Here is a 24,740-nt window from a genome sequence, read left to right as displayed (position 1 = left end):
CTGCTGTACCACATCTCTCCTCAATTAAAAAAAGTTTTTTAACATGATATAAAATTTGAACTGCAAAAAAGTATAAAATGAAAAGTAATTCCATTCTCCACTTTTGAACTAGTTCTTTCAAGGTAACCACTAGTAATGGTTTCTTTCCCCAAATTTTAAAATATATTTTATTGATTATGCTATTACAGCTGTACCATTTCCCCCCCTTCATTCTGCTCCACCCTGCACACCCTCTCCCACCCACATTCCCCACCTTTAGTTCATGTCCATGTGTCTTAAGTTCTTTAGCGTTTATATTTCCTATACTATTCTTGCCCTCCCTCTATTTTCCATCTATGCTACTTGTTCTCTCTACGTTTCCTGCCTTCTCCTCCTCCCGCCCCCTGTTGCTAATCCTCCATGTGATCTCCATTTCTATGATTCTGTTCCTGTTCTAGTTGTTTCCTTAGTTTGTTTTCATTTTAGGTGTGGTTGTTAATAATTGTGAGTTTGCCGTCATTTTACTGTACATGTTTTTTATCATCTTTTTCTTAGGTAAGTCCCTTTAACATTTCATAAAATAAGGGCTTGGTGATGATGAACTCCTTGAACTTGACCTTATTCTGAGAAGCACTTTATCTGCCCTTCCATTCTAAATGAAAGCTTTGCTGGGTAGAGCAATCTTGGATGTACGTCCTTGACTTTCATGACTTGGAATACTTCTTTCCAGCCCTTTATTGCCTGTAAGCTCTCTTTGGAGAAATCAGCTGACAGTCTGATGGGAACTCCTTTGTAGGTGTCTGTCCCCTTATCTCTTGCTGCTTCCAGGATTCTCTCCTTCATTTTAATCTTGACTAATGTAATTATGATGTGCCTTGATATGTTCCTCCTTGGGTCCACCTTCTTTGGGACTGTCTGAGCTTCCTGGACTTCCTGGAAGTCTATTGCCTTTGCCAGATTGGGGAAGTTCTCCTTTATTATTTGTTCAAATAACTTTTCCGATTATTGCTCTTCCTCTCCCCCTTGTGGTACCTCTATAATGTGGATGTTGGAACATTTAAAGATGTCCTGGAGGTTCCTGAGCCTCTCCTCATTTTTTTGAATTCTTGTTTCTTCATTCTTTTCTGTTTGGTTGTTTCTTCCTTCCTTCTGTTCCACACCGTTGATTTGAGTCCCAGTTTTCTTTCCATCACTATTGGTTCCCTGTGCATTTTCCTTCATTTCACTCAGTGTAGCCTTCATTTTTTCATATAATTTGTGACCAAATTCAACCAATTCTGTGAGCATCCTGATCACCAGTGCTTTGAACTGTGTGTGTGATAGGTTGGCTATCTCTTGGTTGCTTAGTTGTATTATTTCTGGAGCTTTGATCTGTTCTGTTTCGGCTATTTTTTTTTCTGTCTTGTCTCACCTGTTCCCTAGAGAAGGGTGGAGCCTTAGGTGTTCCCCAGGGTGGATCAACCCAGTCCCTGGGTTGTGAGGCTGTATGTGGTGGTGGGGTCAGAGAGGGAGCAATGGCACTTACTCCGCTCTCTGTCGGATCTCAGTCCCCTCCACTGCTTCCCCCCAGCAAATGGGGCCCTTTTGGTGCTGGTTCCTGGGTGCGTGGGCTTGTGTATGTTCTAGGACCCCGTGGGTCTCTCCAACAAACTCTCCTGAGAGGCTGGGAGTCTCTCCCTGTGTGTCAACCCCCACAGGAGTTTTCAGTCAGTATTTTGAGGCTTTATTTCCTGGTGCTGGGACCCTGGGTTGCTTGGTCTGTCTCGCTCCCCAGTTATATGAATGAGATTGTGAGACCGCCCCGTCATCCAGCTGCCTTGAGCTCAGTGCCTTGCTTCACACTTGCCCCCTCACTGAGTCTGGCTGTTGCCACCCCATGCCTGGGATCTTCTAACTGCTGTTTGGGCACCCAGGGTTTGCCCAGTGCCTTCTTGTGCTCTTGGGTGCCTTGTGTGCAGGGTGTCACTGCTTCTGGTGCCACAATCCCTCCCTGCTCTGCAGCCCGACCCTCCCCTGCCTACTGGTCTGGATGGATGTGTCTGTTTCAGCTCCTTGGCTGTAATTTCCATACAGTTTAATTTTCTGTCGGTTCTGCTTGTTATTTTGTACCTAAATTTTTGTTGTTCTTATCTTGGTTGTGTGAGGAGGCACAGTGTGTCTACCTACACTTCTTTCTTGGCTGGAAGTCCATACACTTTAATAAACGTCCCTGTAAACCCATATTTTGGTATTTTGTGAGTACATCAAGGTACATTTCTAGCAGTAGAAATGTTAAGTAAAAGAGATGTTATGTATATTTTCAATTTCACTAGACATTGCCTAATACCCTTCCAAAGAAGTTGAACCAATTTGTACTTCCATCATCAGTGGATGAGGTCCCTATACCCCTGTCAAACGTAGATATTCACAATCTTAATAATTTTTGCCAATCTGAAAATATCTTAATGTGCCTTTCTTTATTTATGAGTGAGGTTGAACATCTTTGAAATTATTAATCAGTCTTTCTCTTTGTAGTTTTTTAGGTATTTTCCTTTTAAATACTTAATACAGATTACTACTCTTTTTCATTTTTATCTTTTCAGACAGTACATTTGGGCTACATAATTATTTCAGTTACAGTCTTTTGGAATTCTATTTCCTTCCTGATGATACAGTATAAGAATGTAGCAAATGAATTTTTAGTTCCCATTAAATATGTTTGGATATTTTCTGAATGATCTTGTGAGGCAGAGTGCCTCTCTTACTGAGAGCCATTTCTGCAAATGAATAAGCTCAATCATTGTGGAGTAATTCTTACTAATGTCTCTCTGAAAATGGTTTTTTAGTTTACCTTAACACTTATTTCCAAATTTCAAAGGCACCAACCACATTAAAGGGCCAGTGAATGTTCTGAAGCATGCTGGGGAATTCTTTTTGCTGCCTTAGCCCTAGGGATTAGAATTTTGTATTTAGAAGATACTTGTTTATAGAGCTTGTGATTAAACTTGATAAGTAAATAAGAAAAGTGAAAGAATTCTTTGGGGAAATAGTCTTTTCTTTTGCTGTTTTTCCTCTCCCTTTATTCCCCTCTGAATTAAAATGGAAATGTTTCTTCTCTTTGTGACACTGATGAGGTTAATTTCTTTCCAGCAAAGGTCAGTGACCTTGTGACAAATGTCTACAAGACAATAAAAGTAAAGCTGCCTCTGACTTTGAGAAGTATGTCATTATACCTATCCAATAAAGATACCGAGTTCATCTTGTTTAAACCTGTTAGGGTGAGTATCATGATAATTTATTTGAATGTTTGCCACTCTCTTCAACTATTCTGACCTTGTCTACCATCTTACTCTTCCTACGGATATTTAAAAATTATGTACCTCTTTCTGTTGCCATACTATTCTAGTGAACTTGGCTGATAATCACTGTGATTCTTGAAAGGCTTATGAACTCGGCATTTGTCTGATTGCACCTTTTCGCCACCCTCACTTTGTCTTAAATGCCTTTGGCACTAAGTTATCTTATATGTAAAAATAGAAATTAGTAAATAAATAAATAGTTAGGCCGTGGCATTGGATTTGTGGCCCAACACTCGAGAGACTAGCATTTTAGGAATTACACCCTGTGGAGTATTCCTGGTGAGTAGTGGAAATAAATGGCTTGTAGCAGCCACTAAAATATTAAATGTCAGAGCAGATTTAGAACTCATAACTGCCAGCTCTGTGTTGAGCTCACAGAGTGTTGGTTGATTTTTTTTACTGTATCCTTACCCAAAGTGTTGGTTGATTTTTTAAAAGTACATTTTATGTATCTAGAAACTTAATTATCTTTTGTGTGGCTGAGGACTTTCTGGTGGTTTGGTTTTTCTAGGAAGTGTTATATGAGTGTTAGTTGGGTTTTACTAGCATGTGAAATATTCAGTGCAAACTATATATGTCTTTGTTAACCCCGTGAAAGATACACTTCCTCCACTTGTTTTTTCAGTTATTATGATTTAACATTCTTAATGCCTCATGTTTAAGGTGATTGCATATGTTTTTAGTGGCTCCTTTAATATGATTGCCTCCTCTCTTTCTAAGAATAACATTCAGCAAGTCTTCCAGAAGTTCCATGTTTTGTTAAAGGAAGAATTCAGTCCCGAAGACACCCACATCATTGCCTGTCCTACTATGGAGCAGGTAATCTGTAGTCTTAAGATCCTTGCTGCTCTTATAACCTGTTATTTTACTTGAGTAATATATTTGAGTAACTATGTTTTTAGTTTTAATTTTAAAAATTGTGCAATATTGTATTCTGATATTCAAACTTTGTCAAATTTTTGGTGATGGTTTTAGAATTTCCACTTGCTTTTTAATTCTTCCTAATTGCAGGTTACTGTGTTTAAGATGAAGGAACTGTTTGAAAGATTCAAATAATGGTGTTTAGGTTGCTGAAAAATTTTGTTTGCAATATTCATGATTCGAGGCCCACATTTCAAATGAAAAAAAAAGAAAGTTATTTTAGAGATAAGGTGTTAGAAGTATTAGTGTTCACTCTTCTTCCTAAGTGTAAAACACTGAATAGAGCTCAGTCTGTGTTTACTGTTATTAATTAATTCAATTCAGTCAGCAGGCTTTTATGAGAACCTATTATGTATTATTAGTAAGTAGGCTGGCGCTATGGATAATATTTAAGTTTAATATATGGTCAGAACAAGAGAATTTGGGGAAAAGTGAGAAGGTTGATGAGAGCCTCATTAGAATGAGAGGAGAGTGGGACAAGAAATACTTGAGGCGGAGAGTGTGGCTAAGTCTTTTGAGGGGGTTTTCTATACGTGGATAGGAAAAATGGAGTGTTAGCTGGAGGAGAAATGAGTCATTTTTTTATTGAGATATATAGTTCATATGCCATAAAATCCACCAGTGAAAGTAGATAGTTCATTGGTTTTTAGTATATTCACTAAATTATGCAAGCATCACCACTGTCTAATTCCAGAATATTTTAATCCCCCCTCCAAAAGAAATCCCATACCCATTAGCAGATTCTCCATTCTCCACTCGTCTACTAATGTACTTTTTGTCTCTGTGGATTTGCCTATTCTGAATAATTTCGTTGTATGGAATCTCATAACACTTGGCATTTTATGACTGGCTTTTTTCTCATAGCATAATGTTTCCAAAGCTTATCCATGTTCTTTTTTATGGCTGTATATATTTGTTTGTATGGCTATATGTGTCATACTTTAAGAAGATATCTCTGTAGTTTTAGGGTTGTTTAGTTAATAGACTTTTTAATAAGTCATTTGAAGTAATTCTGTTCTGTGATCATGCTGTTAACTATAATATACTTAGGTTTTTTTTTTAAGATTTTATTTATTTATCTTTAGAGGGGAAGGGAAGGAGAGAAGGAGAGAAATATCAATGTGTGGTTGCCTCTCGTGAGTCCCCTGGTGGGAACTGGCCTGCAATCCAGGCATATGCCCTGACTGGGAATCGAACTGAGATACTTTGGTTCACAGGCCCATGCTCAATCCACTGAGCTACACCAGCCAGGACTATACTTAGGTTTATTTTCAAAATTTAGAATTAGATTTACCCATTTTCTGAGATGTCTTTCTCTCCCTGTATATAACAATTTTTGTTACTGAATTATAGATAACTTTTTATTTCTGATTGTTATTACCCTTTTTTATTTTTAAAGAGAGGCAGAAAATGCATTTTTGTATGTTCATGGGGAAGATCCCAAGAATGGGGAAAATTGATGCTGGAAAAATATCCTTGAGTACATAAGGGGGATGGAATCTCAGGAACAGTTGGAGGGTGGAGCCTTTGGTTGGTGTATGGTGGTTCAGTTATGGAAAAGGAGTGAAAGCTGAGTGGGGGGCACCCATGTGGGGAGGTAGTGAATGTGATGGGAGCTCAGAAGCTGTCATTTGCCTCCTTCACATGTGTGAATGAAACAGGAAGGAAGGTCATCACTGAAAGTGAAAAGTTGCTAATGATATGAGGAGGGAGGCTCCCTTGAGTTCAGTGATTACAATCCAAGAAAGATCATTCAACATACTTGTGGAATTTTTTTCTCCAGTCATAGTAAGTTGCATGAATAGCAGAGTAGGGCTTACCAAGAACACAGAGTTTCAAAGTTCCAACTTGACTGTTGCCGGGGAGATACATGTTTTACTGGATGTGTGTGTATGTGCATAGAGATAGATATAGATCTGTAACTTAAAAGGTTCTCAGTATGTGCAACAAAGTTGCTTTGCTTTGTGTTTCTGTTTTTTGTTCTTCTGAACCACTAATTATTTTCATGATGTACCAGTGGGTTGCAACCTACATTAAAAAAAAATACTAGTAGAGCCAGTCAAGATGCGGGCATAGGTAAACACAGCTCACCTCCTCATACAACCACATCAAAATTATAACTAAACTAAAGAACAACCATCACTCAGAACCATCATAAATTGAGTTGAATGGAAGTCTGACAACTGTAGAATTAAAGAAACCACATCTGTCCAGACTGATAGGAGGGGCAGAGATGTGGAACAAGCTGGGCCCAGATCCATGTGTGGTGGATAAAATATAGGAGGAATATCTCAGTATAGGGGAGACTCACTCAGGCTCATGCCAGGCACCCCATAACTTCTAGCTGCAAAATCCAGCACAGATTGCATCAGTAGAAAAAACTGCTGACATCCCAAGCAGTTCTTCATAAACAACCCCACACACACTTACAGACTCACTCCCACAGAGCTCAAGCACTGCAGTAGCAGCTTGAAAGGCAGCAGTGGCATACATTGAGGAACTGAAGCATTTGACATCCAGGCGAGAGAGAACTGGGGGATAGCTTTCTCCCCTCCTAGACAGAGAGGCGGGAGAGACCACTGCCCCTTGTCTGAACCCTCCTACCAAAGATCCGCAGAACCAGAAGGCAGGTGCCAGCAAAGCTTTCATTTAGAATGGAAGGGCAGATAAAGTGCTTCTCAGAATAAGGTCAAGTTCAAGGAGTTCATCATCACCAAGCCCTTATTTTATGGAATGTTAGAGGGACTTACCTAAGAAGATAAAAAAACATGTATACTAAAGTGACAGCAAACTCACAGTTATTAACAACCACACCTAAAACAAAAACAAAAATCAAAGACTCCATCAACCTCACTAACACTGTTTGCCCTGCCTTGGAGATCCCCTGAGACTCTGTCCCACCCAACGTGCAGGCCCACTCCAACTGTAACATGGCTTTTCCATATGAATGACTGGTCTTGGCTCATGCTTTACAATTTCCAAAATCCTCTCAAACAAGCAATAGCCAGCCTCAGTGAGCCTCTAGCACCCTTACCTCTTGCGGGCCCCAGGCCCACCACTAGCAGCAGCCAATCTAAATTCACAGCTCGGCTTCACCTGGGAGTTTTCAAGTCCAGCAAAAGTAGCAGCTATTACAGATTGCTTTGTAGCTCATGCAGGGTGGCCCGAGGCAGAACACAGGTAGGGGCTGACCTTGGCCACACCACTCTAGAAACTGAAGAGCCTGCACACCAGTGGATAGCTACAGACCATGTCAGAGCACCACCACACTGCCACTGCACAGCTGATCTGCCCCAGAGGGCAGAGATTGGTGGTCAGTGTCATAGCCAGTCACTGCAGCTTACTGGCCTGTGTAAATACCACCCAGTGACCTCCCAACAGCAATCAAGCTTCAACTACAAGAGGATGTACTCAGCTCCTACAAAGGGAGCACCTCAAGAACCCAGCTTGGGTAAAAGTGGAGGCCGTGCCACTGGATCATGAGGACGCCTACCTCGTTAGGCTGTGCTACCAAGACAGGGAATCATAGCAACTGTACCTAATACATAGAAACAAACAAAGGGACGCTGCCAAAATGAAAAGACAAGAAACATGATCCACAGGGAATAAGCACCATTGGTAGGTACAAACTAGATAGGGGAAGGTTAAGAATAGTATAGAAAATGTAAAAGTTAAAGAACATGTATGAACCATGGACCCTGAACTAAGTGGGTGGGAGGGAATTGCAGGGCAGAGGGGAAGAAAGAGGGGAAATGGGACAACTGTAATAGCATAATCAATAAAATACATTTAAAGAAAAAAAGTGGTCCAAATGGAAGAATAGATCAAACCTCCAGAAAAGTAACTAAACAAAAGGGAGATGAGCATTCTATCAGATACAAAGTTGAAAACACTGGTTCTAAGGATGCGCAGGGAACCTAGCAGGAACCTCAACAGTGTAAAAAAGATCAGTCAGAAATGAAGGATACATTAATTGAAATAAAGAACAATTTACAGGACATCAGCAGTAGAGTGAATGAAGCCAAGAATGAAATCAATGAATTAGAACATGAGGAAGCAAAAAACAACTACTCAGAACCACAAGAGAAAAAAGAATCCAAAAAAACCAGGGTAGTGTTGGCAGTTTCTGGGACAATTTCAAGCATACCATCATTTACATTATAGGTGTGCCAGAAGGAGAAGAGAAAGAGCAAGACATTGGAAAACTATTAGAAAAAAATAATTAAAGGAAACTTCCCTAATTTGGTGAAGGAAATAGTCATGCGAATCCAGGAGGCACAGAAAGTCCCAAACAGGACAGATGCAAAGGGGCCCACTCAAGACACATCATACTTAAAATGGCAAAGGGTAAAGATAAAGAGAGAATCTTAAAAGCAGCAAGAGAAAAGCAGTTAGTTACCTGTGGGTGAGTTACCATAAGATTGTCAGCTGATTTCTCAAAAGAATCTTTGCGGCTAGAAGGGATCGGCAAGAAATATTCAAAGTCATGAAAAGCAGGGACCTACAGCCAAGGTTGCTCTACCCAGCAAAGCTATTACTTAGAATCAAAGGGCAATAAAGAACTTCTCAGATAAGAAAAAACTGTTGAGTTCATCATCACAAAACCATTATGTGAAATGTTAAAGGGACTTACTTAAGAAAAAGAAGATAAAAATTATGAACAATAAAATGGCAATAAATACATATCTATCAACAACTGAATCTAAAAACCTAGGCAAACAAGAACAGAGACATAATCATGGAGAGTGTTTTTAATCGGTGAATGTGTTTTTTTTTTTTAATGGGTGAATGTTAAAGCACCCATTCTATTGGGTGAAGGGGATACCTGGAGAGGATTAGGAAATACAAATATGTAGTTACAAAATAGCCATGAGGATATAAAGTACAGTATGGGAAATGGAGTAGCCAAAGAATTTATATGCATGATCCACGTACATGAAAAGTGTGTGGATTGCCTGAGAAGGGGGTGGCAAAGGGGAAAAATTGGCACAACTGTAATAGCATAGCAATAAAATAAAACAAAAATAAGAAAAACACTAACTACAACATCATTCTCTCTGTGCCTTGAGCATCTTTTAGAACTGTTATATTTTGTAAATAATAGTAATAGCTGGTATTATTCACTGCTGCCAAGTACTCTTCTAAGCATTTGACATGTATCATCTCACTCAATCTTTTTAAAAAATATTTTACTTTATTTATTTTTAGAGAGAAGGAAAGCTAGGGAGAAAGAGGGAGAGAAACATCAGTGTGTGGTTGCCCCTCATTCACTCCCTCCTGGGTACCTGGAGGGCATGTGCCCTTTGGACCAGTGACCCTTTGATTCATGAGCCAGTGCTCAGGCCACTGAGCCACACCAGCCAGGGCTTATCTCACTTAGTCTTCACTTGACCCTTCTATATTTGTGCCATTTTACTGATGAAGAAACTGTGGTCTTACTGTGGCCTTGAGAGTTATTTAAGTCACTTTGCCAACAGTTATATGGTAGGAACCAGAATCTTGTATTTCCACTTCATGGATTTCTCTTCCATTTTAAATTTTCCTGGAAAGTGAGTGTTTGTGACTCAGTTTTTTAAAAAATATTGACTTTATTGGGGTAACATTGGTTAGTGAAATTATATAGGTTTCAGGTATACAGCTCTATAAGACATCAACTGTATATTGTATTGTGTGTTTATCATCCCAAGTCAAGTCTCCTTTCAATGAACCAGTTTCTTAAGATCCAATATATGGCAGTACAGATGAGTCCTGACTTATAAAGGTTTGGCTTCATGATAGTGTGAAAGCAATATGCATTCAGTAGAAACTATAGTTGGAATTTTAAAAAAATTTATATTTTATTGTTATGCTGTTACAAGTGTTTCATTTTCCCCCCTTAACTCCCCTCCACCCAGCTCCCCACAAACTCACTCAGTCAATTCCCACACTGTTGTCCATGCCCATTGGTCCTGCATATGTCATATTTTGCCGCATATAATGCACACTTTGTTGCCCAAATTTTCGAGGGAAGAATACGGATACACATTATTCATGGGTAGTACTAACACTGTATCTACTTAGATGTTTTTAATTCTTTTACTTATGCTTATGTGTTAAAAGTATAACTCTAGAAAGCAATAATTATATCCATATATAAAATATTACCCTAGAGTATGTTAATTGTTTTTGTTTCTAAAAGTAAATAATTAAAAAATGGAATTAAAAAATTAAAAGGAAATATGTTTTCTGAATGTTTGAGCCAAAAATGTGGGTACTCATTATACACAGCAAAATATGGTATGTTCTTTGGCTACTTTATTCCCTATCCTGTACTTACATCTCTGTGACTCTTTTGTAACCAATTTGTACTCTTAATCCCTTCACCTTTTTCACCCAACCTCTCCATCCCCTTCCCATTTGGCAATGATCAAAACTTTGTATCTATGATTCTGTTACTGTTGTGTTTGTTTATTTATCAACACTCAAGTGTTGATAGATATGCATTGTCCTTTTATTGTTCATAGTTTTGATCTTCTTAAAGAAGACCTTTTAACGTTTCATATAATACTGGTTTGGTGGTAATGAACTCCTTTAGCTTTTTCTTGTTTGGGAAGCTCTTATCTGTCATTTGATTTTAAATGATAGCTTTGCTGGGTGGAATACTCTTGATTGTAAGTCCCTGCTTTACATCACTTTGAATATTTCTTGCCAATCTCTTCTAGCCTGCAAAGTTTCTTTTGAGAAGTCAGCTGACAGTCTTATGGGAGCTCCCTTGTAGGTAACTTACTGCTTTTTTCTTCCTGCTTTTAAGATTCTTTTTGTCTTTAACCTTTGGCATTTTAATTATGATGTATTTTGGTTTGGGCCTCTGGGTTCATCTTCTTTGGGCATCTCTGTGCTTCCTGGACTTGTATGTCTATTTCCTTCGCCAAGTTAGGGACATTCTGTCATTATTTTTTCAAACAGATTTCTGATTTCTTGCTCCCTTTTTTTATGGCACCTCCAACGATGTGAATGTTGGTATGCTTGAAGTTGTCTCACAGGTTGCTTACAATAGCCTTTTATTCTTGGATTATTGTTTTTCTAGCTGTTCTGATTGGTTGTGTTTTGCTCCCCTATATTCCAAATCATTGGTTTGATTCTTGGCTTCATCCCCTCTACTATTGATTTCTTGTGAATTGTTCTTTATTTCAATCAATGTATTGTTCATTTCTGACTGGATCTTTTCTACACTGTTGAGGTCCCCACAAAGTTCCGTTAGCATCCTTATAACCAGTGTTTTCAACTTTGTATCTGATAGATTGCTTATCTTCCTTTTGTTTAGTTACTTTTCTGGAATTTTGATCTATTTTTTCATTTGGGTCATGTTTTTTTGCCTGCTCATTTTGGCAGGCTCCCTGTGTTTGTTTCTATATATTAGGTAGAGCTGCTATGACTCCCGTTTTGGAAGATTAGGTAGAGCTGTTATGACTCATGTTTTGGTAGCATGGCCTAATAGTAGGTGTCATGTAGTGGCACAGTCTCCCACATCACCCAAGCTGGGTACTCATTGTGTGCTCACTGTGTGGGATGTGTTCACCCTTCTCTTGTAGTTGAGCCTTGATTGCTATTGACACATCCAAGGTCAGCTACGACCTATATCTTGTCCAGTGTCACATAGCACAATCTACAAAGTGGTCTGCCAATGGCTGCTTCTTGTGCTGGGCTTGGAGGTGTCCAGGTGAGGCCATGCTGTGAACCAAGGCTGGTTGCTGCTAATATGAGGCCTGGGGTAACTTAGAGGTACAAGACTTGCTGAAGTCAGATGTTGCTTGTTTGAGAGAATTTAGTAAAATCTGAAGCATGAGTGAAGAGAAACCATTTATATGGAAAAGCCACTGGGAACAGCTTGGGTGGTGTATGAAAGTTTGGGTGGGGCAGAGTCTCAGGAATCACCAGGGTGGGGCAAACAGTGTAAGCCAGGCTGATGGAGTCTCACATATCCTTCTGGCTCTGTGGCTCTATGCGGGGAGGGCTCAGGAAGGAATAGTGGTCTCTGACAGCACTTCTGTCTGGGAGAACACTGTCTCCCAATTCTCACCCGATGCCAGAAAGTTGACTTCCTCCCCATATGTCTTTGATGCCTTTCAAGCTGCTGCTGCCCCTGCACAGTAGCACAGAGGGAGTAAGTCTGTGCATGGGTCCTTTAAGAGGACTGTACTTGGGACTCCAAAAGTTTATCTTCCACAGCCTCAATCCCCTCTCGTTTTTGTAGCTGGTGTTATGAAGAGTTATATTCCTGGCATTGGATCCCTGGGCTGGGGGGCCTGGTGTAGGGCTGGGACTCCTTGAGAGATATCCCTCTTAATTTTTATCCTCCATATGTGGTCGTGGGACTAGTCTGTTCTGTGTCTCTGCCCCTCCTGTTGGTCTTGATATGGTTTCTTCCTTAATTTCATAGTTGTAGGACTTCATTCAGTTCAATTTCCGATGGTTCTATAGTTTAGTTTTTTTTTTTTGGTGTGGTGTGAGGAGGCAAGCTGTGTTTACCTATGCTGCCATCTTGACCAGGCCCCTATACTTGGAATTTTGTATTTCACTCTTTTCCTGGGCTAGAGATATGTGGTATAATAGTCTCTTATGATGTTGGTCAGGGTAGTTAGCCACAGCTCCCAGATCACAAGAGGAAACAACCAATATTCTACTCTGTTCATTGTGTTAGATGATTTGCCCATTGTAAGGTAACGTAAATGTTCTAAGCATGTTTAAGGTAAGTTAGGCTAGCTGTGATGTTTGGTAGATTAGGTGTATTAAAGGCATTTTGACTTACGATATTTTCAGCTTACAGTGGATTTATCAGGACATAACCCCATCACAAGGATCATCTGAACAAATATTATTGTAGCTTAATTTTTTTATAATTTCATACTTCCAGCAAAATGCAAGAATGGCAATAAGGTACTTGACCCAGTTGTTTGTCCCATTTGTTTTATCATTGTTCCTTTCTCCCTTTCTTCTCCCTCCCTGCCCTTCTTTTAAGTTATTTGAAAGGAACTTGGGAGAAACTTGTGCCCCATTCCTTAGCGATATTTCAATGTACTTCCTGAGAACAAGGAATTCTGTTACTGTACGCCAGCACAGTTATCTAAACAGGAAGGGTAACATTGTCACTGTTTTCTGATCCACAGTCTATATTGCAATTTCCTTCATTTTCCCAGTAGTGTCTTTTACAGGTAGATACGTTTCCCCAGGCCAGGATCCAGTCCTGGAGCTACTGTTAAGTGTCACATCTCTAGTTTCTTTTACTCTGGAGCAGTTTTTCAGCCATTTTTGGGCTTTCTTTACTTTGACAGGCCAGTTGTTTTGTAGAATGTCCCTCAATTTGGAGTTGTCTTTTTTCTCATCACTAGATCTAGGTTTTGTGTTTCAGCCAGGAAAAACAAGGGTGATTTTGTGTCCCTCTTACTGGAAGTCTAAATTGATAAAAGAGGTTATGAGGTGGTTATTTTTATTATCAAAATGGTTTGTATTTTTATAGAAGGGCTTGCTGTCATCTTTATTTAACTGCAAATCATTCTAGGGCCTAGGTGACAATTTGTGATTTGCAGGCTGCCATTTCCCCCACCCTCGTCACCATGGTGGGTTGCTCTGGTTTTCTGGCTGGCTCTGTGTCACAACTTCTCTATTGAGTGAGGGTGGTCCTGGGTTCAGTTAGAGTGTGAGCTGAAATTCACTTGTCATGCCTGTTCTTATGCTTTTAAGAGTCATTTAAAAATTTGACTGACTTACAACTTAAAACACACTCTGCATAGAAAAAGGTGAAACTGACTATTTAGGTGTATTTTTGTCCCTTATCTGTGTTGGTATATAGTTTTTTCCTGTTATCCTCATTGGATTCCAGAAGACTTGAAGGTCTAGATTACATAATGGAGTGTAGTAAGTAGCCTTCCACAGGCCTCCACAAAACTCAGTGCCCAGTGACAGCTTCAGAAATCAGATCAGCATTGGGGGTCCAGTTTATGTCATGTTTCCTGGGTCTCCTAAAAATCTTAGACTTTCCTCTCATTCTGTGTTTGAAGATAAACAACTTTTCTTGTGATATTCCACAGCAGAACTAACATAGCTTTTCACATTGCTTTTCAGGTGAACCTCCTGCTGTCAGTTTCTAAATAACTGGGCCAGTCAGGCAGTGCTTGAAAATGGTCTGTCTGGCAGGAGTGGCTGAAAAGTCATGGGACCTGCAGGACACTTGAGGACTCGTATATAGGAATGTCCCTGAGAACTACCCAGGTGTGCTACTCATTGCTGAATGAATGCAGAATGAAATATAAAGAGTGTTAAAAAATTGGTGTTTCACTTTTAAAACATCAAAATGCCAAAGATTAATGTATGAGCAGCAATAACTGCCTCATTAAATGGTTTCAAGAAATGTAAGTTTCTAAAAGGTAACTTTGGTAAGCATGCAGTGAGATGGTTCTTAACAAAAGATGTGCAATGAAAGTAAGTTGCAGTAGGTAGAGCAGAGAATTTTATGGAAACACAGTTGATTAGAAAGCTTCTCAAATAAGGTTTGTTAAAGTATACAACACGGTAACACTTCTAACCACTGAGCAAGCATTCCACAGTGACTGTTTTTTTTACTTCCAGAAATGTTATTTTTACACGCAATGTAATGTTTCTCCTATCACTTTGAAGTTTAGTTTGGAGTAGATTGGATGCTTCTGAGAACACATTCTGGCTTTCTGGGAATTCGGGTGTTATCTTCCTGTGTCTTTAAAACATTTATTTTATTATTGTTTGAATATATTGGGGTGACATTGGTTAATAATAGGTTTCAAATATGCAATTCTATAATATATCTGCACACTGCATTGTGTTCTCACCACCCAAAGTCAGGTCCCTTTTTGCCACCATTTATCCCCCTTTTGCCCTCTTCTACTTCCCCCAACCCCTTCTTCCTCTGTTTTTGGTGTGAGTTAGTTTGAAGATGCAAGGGTCTCATGTAAGGTTTCCAAGGAATACAGATACTGTATTCCCAGAGTCTGTATTTCTTGGATTGCTTAGAATGTTTCTTGTATAGAATGTTTAAGAGCAGGAAGCTGCAGCCTCTTCATGGGCGGTGTCTTTGGTAAGAATCTTCATGGTGCCGCAGTTGGTGTTTGTGATTGGGAAGTACCAATTAAGGTGTGTTAATCTGGTACAAAAAGGAGAGAAAGAAACCTGATAACTAGTGTATCTCCTGTGTGAAGGTCAGGGTTGCCAGCCTTCTGTACACTGCCTTCAGTTTTAGTAGTTCTTTGAAGAGCGAACACTTTCAAGTCGTGTATATTCAGTGGCTATGCTGTGTACGTGCTACAGTGAATAAATTTTACTAACAAAGACAAGGAGGATGAGGATGGCCCACCCCTAAAACCTGCCACACTATATCAGGGATCAACAAATAAATTATGCACTTCTGTGAGTTGTCCTATAAATAGCTATTTCCTGATTGGGTTGGTTTTGCCTCTGGTGTCATTAAAAATGTAGCTTGGTTTTTGGTTCAGAAGGAATTTTGAGTAATTCCAACACTAACCTAGAGAGAGAACATTGGTGAGTGTTCTGAAATGTAGCCAGCAGACCTCATTCTACGTGACTTGCAGCTCTTCTCATCCCCTTAAAGCAGACCCTGAGTGTGTAGATAGGTTACATGTCTGTCATTTTAAACAGGTCACTTGCTTTTCAGATCGCTTTAAATTGGTGTTGGATGTTGTTTGGTAGAGCTTAATACTCTATTTTGGGAAGGTGGAAGGTGAAGAGGGTTTATATTCATTCATTGACATGAAACAAATGAAATAGAAAGATTGGATTTACTTCCACCTAGTTTTTAAAATACAAGTTTAATGAAACTGTAAAATACCCATTTTGGTGTATTATATTGTATATTTGATTTTTAAAAGGCCTTTCCAAAGAAATGAGGGCATAATTATTGTACTGCAGTATGATTGGGTTAATTTGATGTATGGAGCAGAGTGTGTTCTTAAGGAGAAAAATATTTGACAGCACTTGGCCTTGTGTTCAATCTTTTATTTCTGAAACACTCAAATACCTTACAAAGTGCTGAGTAGGTGACAGTGGTCCAACTTATTTGCTAAATGAGTATTTGTTTAAATCTGTACAGTTTCAAGTGTTTAGTCATATAAAGAGTGTACATACTTTCAAATAATTTAAAAGGCTTTGTATCATTTGGCTAGAAATTGCTGTTTTTAATAAATGTGAATTTTTTAAAAAATAAAGATTGTTGCTTCCTACTTTGTCTTCACATGTCTGTTATGTGTGTGGATTCTTTTTTAAAAATGTTTTAAATGAAATTTTTATTGCTCCAACTTGTAGATTTATATGCAGTTGTTGTAAGAAAGAATACAGAGAGATCCCTTGTACCTTTAATAGCTATAAATAGCTATTGTGGTAACATATTGCAGACTGTAACACATTTTGATAAGCAGGATTTTGACATTGGTGCCCTCTGCCAGTTTTATTCAGATTGCTCCAGTTTTACTTGCACTCTGGATTTTTTGGCAAGATAATTTCTGTGGAAAGACACTTCTGAGGTATCTTAATGTCCCACTAGTTGGAAGAATTTAATTTTTTTTTGTTTACAAAACTGTCAGCTTCCCGAGTACTGTCAGCACAAAGAGTTATGCTGAAATTTAGTGAAGTAGCAATAAAAACAAGTTTGTGTTTTTCCCTGTTTTAACAACCCCATATCTTTCAATCCTCCTCTGCTATAACCTGGGAAAGAATAGTCAGCCTTAGTCTGTCACAAGGGGCCATTCATTAAAGGAACCCAGGTACGTTGATGAGAGAACATTACTCAAAAGGAGGGGCTAACTTCATTGCTTCCTTTCTGGAGCACTCTTCTGACTGCCTTGTGTGTCTTACCCCCTCAGCACCCAGCCCAGCAGCTGCTGGAAATGTAAAAACAGTGGCATCCACTAAATAATGATCTGATGAATATATATTTTTCCTTTTAGAAGTAAAAGGTTTAAACATTTTTTATGATTATAAAAATGTTAACTATTAGACATTTCTGTAGTGTTTGAATTTTAACATAAAATGTGAAAGTCTGGCTTCCGGCCAAGATGGAGTCATAGATAGGAACACTGTGCTTCCTTGAACAACCATAATGAAGACAACAATCGAGAAACAAAATAACAACCAGAACTGACAGAAAATTGAACTGTTTGGAAGTCCAACAACCAAGGAGTTAAAGTAGACACATTCATCCAGATCGTTAGGAGGGGTGGAGTAGGGTGGCCAGGTGGAGAGGGGTCTTGGGGGAAAAAAAAGTGGTGCCACTGGGTGCACAAGACAGCAGCTGATAAACCCTGGGTGCACAAGACGGCAGTGGGTAGACCCAGCCAGGTGGCGAGGGGTTGAGGTGCGGGGAGAGACTCCCAGCCTTACAGGAGAGTTTGTTGCAGAGACCCACAGTGTCCTAGAATATACACAAGCCACCCACATGGAAATCAGCACCAGAAAGGCCCAGTTTGCTTGGGGGAAGTGGTGGAAGGGACTGAAATCTGACAGAGGAGCAAGTGCTATTGTTCCCTCTCAGATCCTGCTCCCGCCCCCACATACAGCACCACAGTGCAGCCACGTGGGTTATTGTGTCCTGGTGAACACCTAAGACTTCACCCTTCACTACATAACAGGCATGACGACCAAAAAAAAAAAAAGAAAAGAAATGGCCAAAACAGAAGAACAGATCAAAGGTCCAGTGCAAATACAACTATGCAATGAAGAGATAGCCAACCTATCAGATGCACAGTTCAAACCACTAGTGATCAGAGTGTTCACAGAACTGGTTGATTTTAGTCACGAATTAGATGAAAAAATGAAGGATATTAACAACTTTCAACTTCAACTAAGTGAAATGAAGGAAAATACACAGGAAACCAATAGTGATGGAAAGGAAACTGGGACTCAAATCAAGGGAATGGACCAGAAAGAAGAAAAAGATGACCAAACAGAAAAGAATGAAGAAACAAGAATTCAAAACAATGAGGAGAGGCTTAGGAACCTCCAGGACATCTTTAAATGTTCCAACATCTGAGTTATAGGGGTACCAGAAGGGGAAGAGGAAGAGCAACAAGTGGAAAGCTTATTTGAACAAATAATAAAGAACTTCCCCAATCTGGCAAAGGCAATAGACTTCCAGGAAATCCAGGAAGCTCAGAGAGTCCCAAAGAAGTTGGACCCAAGGAGGAACACACCAAGGCACATCATAATTACATTACCCAAGATTAAAATGAAGGAGAGGATTCTGGAAGCAGCAGGAAATAAGGAGACAATAACCTACAGAGGAGTTCCCATCAGACTGTCAGCTGACTTCTCAAAAGAGACCTTAACAGGCAAGTGGCTGGAAAGAAGTATTCCAAGTCATGAAAGGCAAAGACGTACATCCAAGATTGCTCTACCCAGCAAAGCTTTCATTTAGAATGGAAGGGCAGATAAAGTGCTTCTCAGAATAAGGTCAAGTTCAAGGAGTTCATCATCACCAAGCTCTTATTTTATGGAATGTTAGAGGGACTTACCTAAGAAGATAAAAAACATGTATACTAAAGTGACAGCAAACTCACAGTTATTAACAACCACACCTAAAACAAAAACAAACAAAGGAAGCAACTAGAACAGGAACAGAACCACAGAAATGGACATCGCATGGAGGGTTAGCAAAAGGGGGGTGGGAGGAGGGGGGGGTTACAGAGAATAAGTAGCATAGATGGCAGGCAGAAAATAGGGGGAGGGCAAGAATAGTATGGGAAATGTAAAATCTAAAGAACTTAAGACACATGAACATGAACTAAGGGGGGGTAATGTGAAAGGGAGAGGGTGTGAAGGATGGAGAGGAATGAAGGGGCAAATGGGACAACTGTAATAGCACAATTAACAAAATATATTTAAAAATAAAAAAAGTACAAGTCCTTCATAAATGAACCCAGAAAGGTAAACTACTATTAAATATTTGGCATATAGCTTCTACACTTTTCTATGTATATTCTAAAATAGTTTTTCTTAGAAAATCAGACTCTTTCACACATTTTTAGTCAAGTGGATTTTAATATCAGTGCCTTATGTATGCACACATAAATGGTTTAAAATTAAGTTGAAGACGTCAGGACACTTTATCCTGAAATACTTTTACATATCCAAACACTAAGGACATTCTCCTACATAACTAATACCACACTCATACATAAAAATTTCAGTAATAACTAATACGCAGTTAATATTTTATTTCATTTTTTAAAATAACTTTTAAAATATATTTTATTGATTATGCTATTAAAGTTGCCCCACTTCCCCCCCCTTCATTCCACTCCACCCGGTACACACTCTCCCTTTCACATTCCCCCCTTTAGTTCATGTCCATGTTTCATAAGTTCTTTAGCTTTTACGTTTCCCATACTATTCTTGCCCTCCCCATCTATTTTCTGCCTGCCATCTATGCTACTTATTCTTTGTACCTTCTCTCCCTCTCTCCTCCTCCCACCCCACTGTTGCTAACGCTCCATGCGATGTCCATTTCTGTGGTTCTGTTCCTGTTCTAGTTGCTTCCTTTGTTTTTGTTTTTGTTTTAGGTGTGGTTGTTAATAATTGTGAGTTTGCTGTCACTTTACATGTTTTTTATCGTCTTTTTCTTAGGTAAGTCCCTTTAACATTTCATAAATGGCTTGGTGATGATGAACTCCTTTAACTCGACCTTATCTGAGAAGCACTTTATCTGTCCTTCCATTCTAGATAAAAGCTTTGCTGGATAGAGCAATCTTGGATGTAGATCCTTACCTTTTATGACTTGGAATACTTCTTTCCAGCCCCTTCTTGCCTGTAAGGTCTCTTTGGAGAAATCAGCTGACAGTCTGATGGGTACTCCTTTGTAGGTGTCTGTCCCCTTATCTCTTGCTGTTTCCAGGATTCTCTCCTTCATTTTAATCTTGGATAATGTAATCATGATGTGCCTTGGTGTGTTCTCCCTTGGGTCCACCTTCTTTGGGACTCTATGAGCTTCCTGGATTTCCTGGAAGTCTACTTCCTTCACCAGATTGGGGAAGTTCTCCTTTATTATTTGTTCAAATAAGTTTTCCACTCGTGGATGTTTCTTTTCCCTTTCTGGTACCCCTATAATTTGGATGTTGGAACATTTAAAGATGTCCTGGAGGTTCCTGAGCCTCTCCTCATTGTTTTGAATTCTTGTTTCTTCATTCTGTTCTGGTTGAATGTTTCTTTCTTCCTTCTGGTCCACTCCATTAATTGTATTCCCAGGTTCCTTCCCATCACTATTGGTTTCCTGTGCATTTCCCATCATTTCACTTAGCTTAGCTTTCATTTTTTCATTTAATTTGTGACCAAAATCAGCCAGTTCTGTGAGCATCCTGATCACCAGTATTTTGAACTGTGCATCCGATAGGTTTGCTATCTTTTGGTGGCTTAGAAGTATTGGCTCTGGGGCTTTGAGCTGTTATTTTCTGCTTGAGCCATAATGTTTTGGTCTGTTTGCATTTATTATGTGTGAGGGGCAGAGCCTTAGTGTGTGCACCAGGGCAGGTCAACCCAGGTCACTGGTTTGTGATGCTGTATTTGGGGGCAGGATCCAAGAGGGTAAAAATGGTACTTCGCTTGGTTGCACCTCAGTTCCTTCCGCCACTTCCTCCAAGCAAACTGGGCCTTTCTGGTGCTGATTCCCTTGTGGGTGGGCTTAGGTGTGTTCTAGGACACTGTGGGTTTCTCCAACAAACTTTCCTGTGAAGGTGGAAGTCTCTCCCTGGGCCTCAACCCCCACCAGTGTTTCAGTCGGTCTTTTGAGGTTGTATTTCCCAGCGCTAGGACCCTGGTTTGCGCGATCTGCCTCTCCCCAGTTAGCTGCCTGGTCAGCCTGCCACATTGCGCACGGGGCCCGTTTCTCAATTGCTGCCTTGCTGGGTTTGCCTTTTGCCAGCCCACACCAGGGGTCTGCCAGCCACCACCTGGGTGCCCAGGGTCTGCCTGGTGCCACCTTGTGGGCCCAGGGTGCCTTGTAAGCCCAGTGTCACCGCTCTCTGTGCTGCGACCCCTCTCTGCTCGGCAGTCCAACTCTGCCCCACCTATGGGTCTGGATGAATGTATCTATTTCAAGTCCTTGGTTTTTGGACTTCCATACAGTTCAATTTTCTTTCAGTTTTGGTTGTTACTTTGTTTCTGAATTGTTGTTCTTATTTTGGTTGTTCGAGGAGGCACAGTATGTCTACCTATGCCTCCATCTTGGCCAGAAGTCTGGAATTTTTAAAAAGATTTTATTTAACTTTAGAGAGGAAGGGAAGGAGAGAGGGAGAGAAATATCAGTGTATGGTTGCCTCTCGTGCGTCCTCTGCTGGGAACTGGCCTGCAACCCAGGCATCTGCCCTGACTGGGAATCAAACCACGATCCCTTGTTTCTCAGGCCCGCACTCAATCCACTGAGCTACACCAGCCAGGACTGTAGTTAATTTTTTTGTTTCCTCGATTGTCCCCCCAAATGTGCCATAGCTTCTTTTATCAAAGCTTAGACATTTTACCTGGTGGTTGTGTCTCTTTAGCCCTTTATTTTCTTCTAAATGCAGCTTTTAAGTAGGACTGCCTTGCCTTGTCTTGCCTCGTTTTGCCTTCCTCTCCTCTCTTCCTCTTTCTCTCTTTTCCTCAAGTGAGGACATGCTTATTGATTTTTTAGAAATGGGGAGGGAGGGAGAGATGGAGAGAAACATCAATGTGAGAAAGAAACATCGATTGGTTGCATCTCAGACACTCCCTGACTTTATGGAAACAGCTAAGTAGAAAGCGTAAGTTTGATTGCCCTGACGGGGGATCAAAGTTGCAGCCTTTCGGTTTACTGGACAACGTTCCAACCAACTGAACCACAACTGGTCAGGGCTCTTTAGCCCCTTTAATTTTGACAATTCTTAAGGTTTTGTTTGCTTGTTTTCATGGCATTGCATTTTATTTAAGTGTAACCTAGTTATAGAATAAACTACAGTCTGGGCATGCTTGAGTTTCCTCATTAAATTCAGAATACCTAACAATAGCAGAATATATTATTTTGAAGTGCATGAAACATTTTCCGAGGTAGACATATACTGGGACATAAACCCAAACCTGACCTAACAGCAGTAGTTCTCAGCATGGAATGACCTTCCCTTGCTCCCTACTATGGGACAAGGCAACGTCTAAAGATGTATTTGGTTGTTATGACTAGTCTATTTGGGGATATTACTGGCTCCTAGTTGGTAGAAGTCAACCAGAACTGCTAAGTATTATACAATTCACAGGACAGTCTCACACAACAAATAATTATCTAGTACAAAACCTGCTGTATGTATACTTTAGGGATCCCCAATCCCTAGCAATTTTTATTCCCCTCATGTGGCTTGCTGGTCTTTGTACAACACATGAGATACTTTGCTTTTACGTTTTTGTTTTCTTCCCCTAACCCAGACTTAAAGTGCACAGCAGGACCTTTGCTTTGCTTGTTGCCGAATACCTGGCGCCTAGAACAGTGCCTGCAGTAGGTTCTCAGCGTTTGCTGAATGAATGAAGGATTCACTCTGTTGCCCCAGTCATGTAGCCTTCCCTACCCTGTCCTGGTGCTACCCAGTCCTACCTGCTTCCTGCCCTGCATAGTTCTTTGTTTCCTCCCCTTCTCTGTATTTCCAATGCTGTTCCCGAGTCAAGGCCCTTGTTTTCTATATCCTTGTTTGGAATATTGAAATATCTTTACTATAAGAGCCCAGTCTGTTGAACACTCTCCCTCCTCTTGGTTTCAGAATGTAAAACTTTAACTCCTGTGGCACACACATGTGGCCATCACAATCAGCTCCTGCCCAAACCCTCACTAGTCATCTTCTGTGTCTATCAGGGTCCTTGAGAACAAGCAACAGAAGACATCATTGTCTAAAGGGAGCAGAAATGGCTTTATTGGAAGGAAATGGGGGCTTGGGGAACAGACAGGCTGGAGGAGCAGAGGTCTAAGAACTTGAAGCATCTCAGATGCATTGTTTTTCGAAGCGGAAAGAGTTGGTTCAGCCTCCACTGCTGTGGTAGATTACTGGACTGGGTGTGCATCACTCACCAGCTTTCACCTTGGCCAGGCTCACTCCCCATGAAGTGTGCATGTGTGTGTATATGTGTGTGTATGTGTGATTTTCCATGCCTTCATATAGTGCTGGAGTGGGAAGGATGATCTCTATGCTACTTACTGGTTTATCGCCTATGTGCTCCAAATGTACTTTTTTGGGGCCCTGATGTTAAGATTCTGGAGCTGGGCCCTGAAAACACATCTCCTCTGGCAGCTGGTGCAATATTAGGCTTTGCTGGGTGCTGGAGGAACACTGTAAGGCATGGAGGGAGGGTGTCTCTTTCTGTTGTGTCCGTTTTTCCTTCCACATTTTGATCATTGGCAAAGCGTGGGAGGACTGGTGGGTCCAGTGACTTTTCCTGGCATCCCTGCAGAGAGCTGTTTGTGAACCGACTGCTGCGGCCTAGTGGCCATGTACTGTGCACCAGCTGACTGGCCCCAGCTTCCTGGCATTCCAGAGAACCTCCCCACCAGACAGCAGGCTGCAGTCGCCTCTGCTCAGCAAGGTGGGATCTTAGCACTTTCAAGTTCTTAGTTTGCTTCTTGGGTATATTCTAAAGAGAGGAGAGGAAAGAGGGAAGGCGGGAGGGCAGGAGGGAGGAAGAAAACTGTGCCTTTCATTTGCTGTTCTTGATTTTCTTTATAGTTCCCTTTTAATATTGTCTTGCTAAATTTTGTTACATTTTGAAATGACTTGTGTGATTTCTTGGTTCTGACTGGCCCTTGACTGGTACGATGTTTTTAGTAATGTCTTCTAGTTTCTGTTGTGGCAAGTAGGGCACTGCTGCCCTCTAGTAAATACTCACAAGGGTGATTTCCTCCACAAAGGAAAGGGGCTGGGGGTTGTGCAGCTAGAAAAAGATACTCTCCTACATGTCTGCGAAGGCCATAACTTTTATGTCTGTCCTAGGTGCTCACTCTCTCTGTGTTCTGCACAGGCTCTTGCCTTTCCTCTGGCTCCCAGAATGCCCCACCCCCTCTCCATTTCATTCTTCAGCTCTTGCTCAAAGGGCACCCCCTCAGAGAGGCTTTCTGTGACCCCTCCCTTCTACCCTGGGGACTCTTCTCCTTCTACTGTGTTCCTTCACAAACCAACACTTACATTGTTTTGCTATTGGCTTGTATCTTAGCCCCTGTCTGTAATCCCCCTGAGGGCAGGCAATGTGTTCTCTTCAGGATGTGGTAGACACAGAGTGTATATTTATTGCATGGCTCAATTCATTACTGAATTAATTAGTAATTAATTTCTGTAGGCACTGGACAAAACTCCATTTGCCTTGGGGCATTCACTGGTGAAGTTACCCAGGTGTGTAACTGAACAGATCAGTATTGATAAACGGTTTAACTTAGTTCCTTTTCATTTCTAGGAGAAGGACATTTTCCTGCCAGTCACTGAAGGTAAAATGATAATGAGTAAGCGG

General features: G+C 40.5%; 1 protein-coding gene across 1 annotated transcript in view; it reads left to right on the top strand.

The window, feature by feature from the left end:
- COG3 (component of oligomeric golgi complex 3) overlaps positions 1-14,982 on the top strand; it is a 90,279-nt gene extending 75,297 nt beyond the window's left edge. The window contains exons 21-23 of the mRNA XM_037041736.1: positions 3,109-3,236; positions 4,038-4,136; positions 14,340-14,982. Coding sequence (XP_036897631.1) covers positions 3,109-3,236; positions 4,038-4,136; positions 14,340-14,369 — 257 coding nt within the window. The 3' untranslated portion in view covers positions 14,370-14,982. The remainder of the gene's footprint in view (positions 1-3,108; positions 3,237-4,037; positions 4,137-14,339) is intronic.
- Positions 14,983-24,740: the final 9,758 nt, after the last annotated feature.

This window comes from Sturnira hondurensis, unplaced genomic scaffold, assembly GCF_014824575.4.
Source record: "Sturnira hondurensis isolate 20B ecotype Veracruz unplaced genomic scaffold, ASM1482457v3 Scaffold0000549, whole genome shotgun sequence".
Taxonomy (NCBI): Eukaryota; Metazoa; Chordata; class Mammalia; order Chiroptera; family Phyllostomidae; genus Sturnira; species Sturnira hondurensis.
Note: the sequence above shows the minus strand (reverse complement) of the source record. Positions and strands in the feature narration are given on the sequence as shown.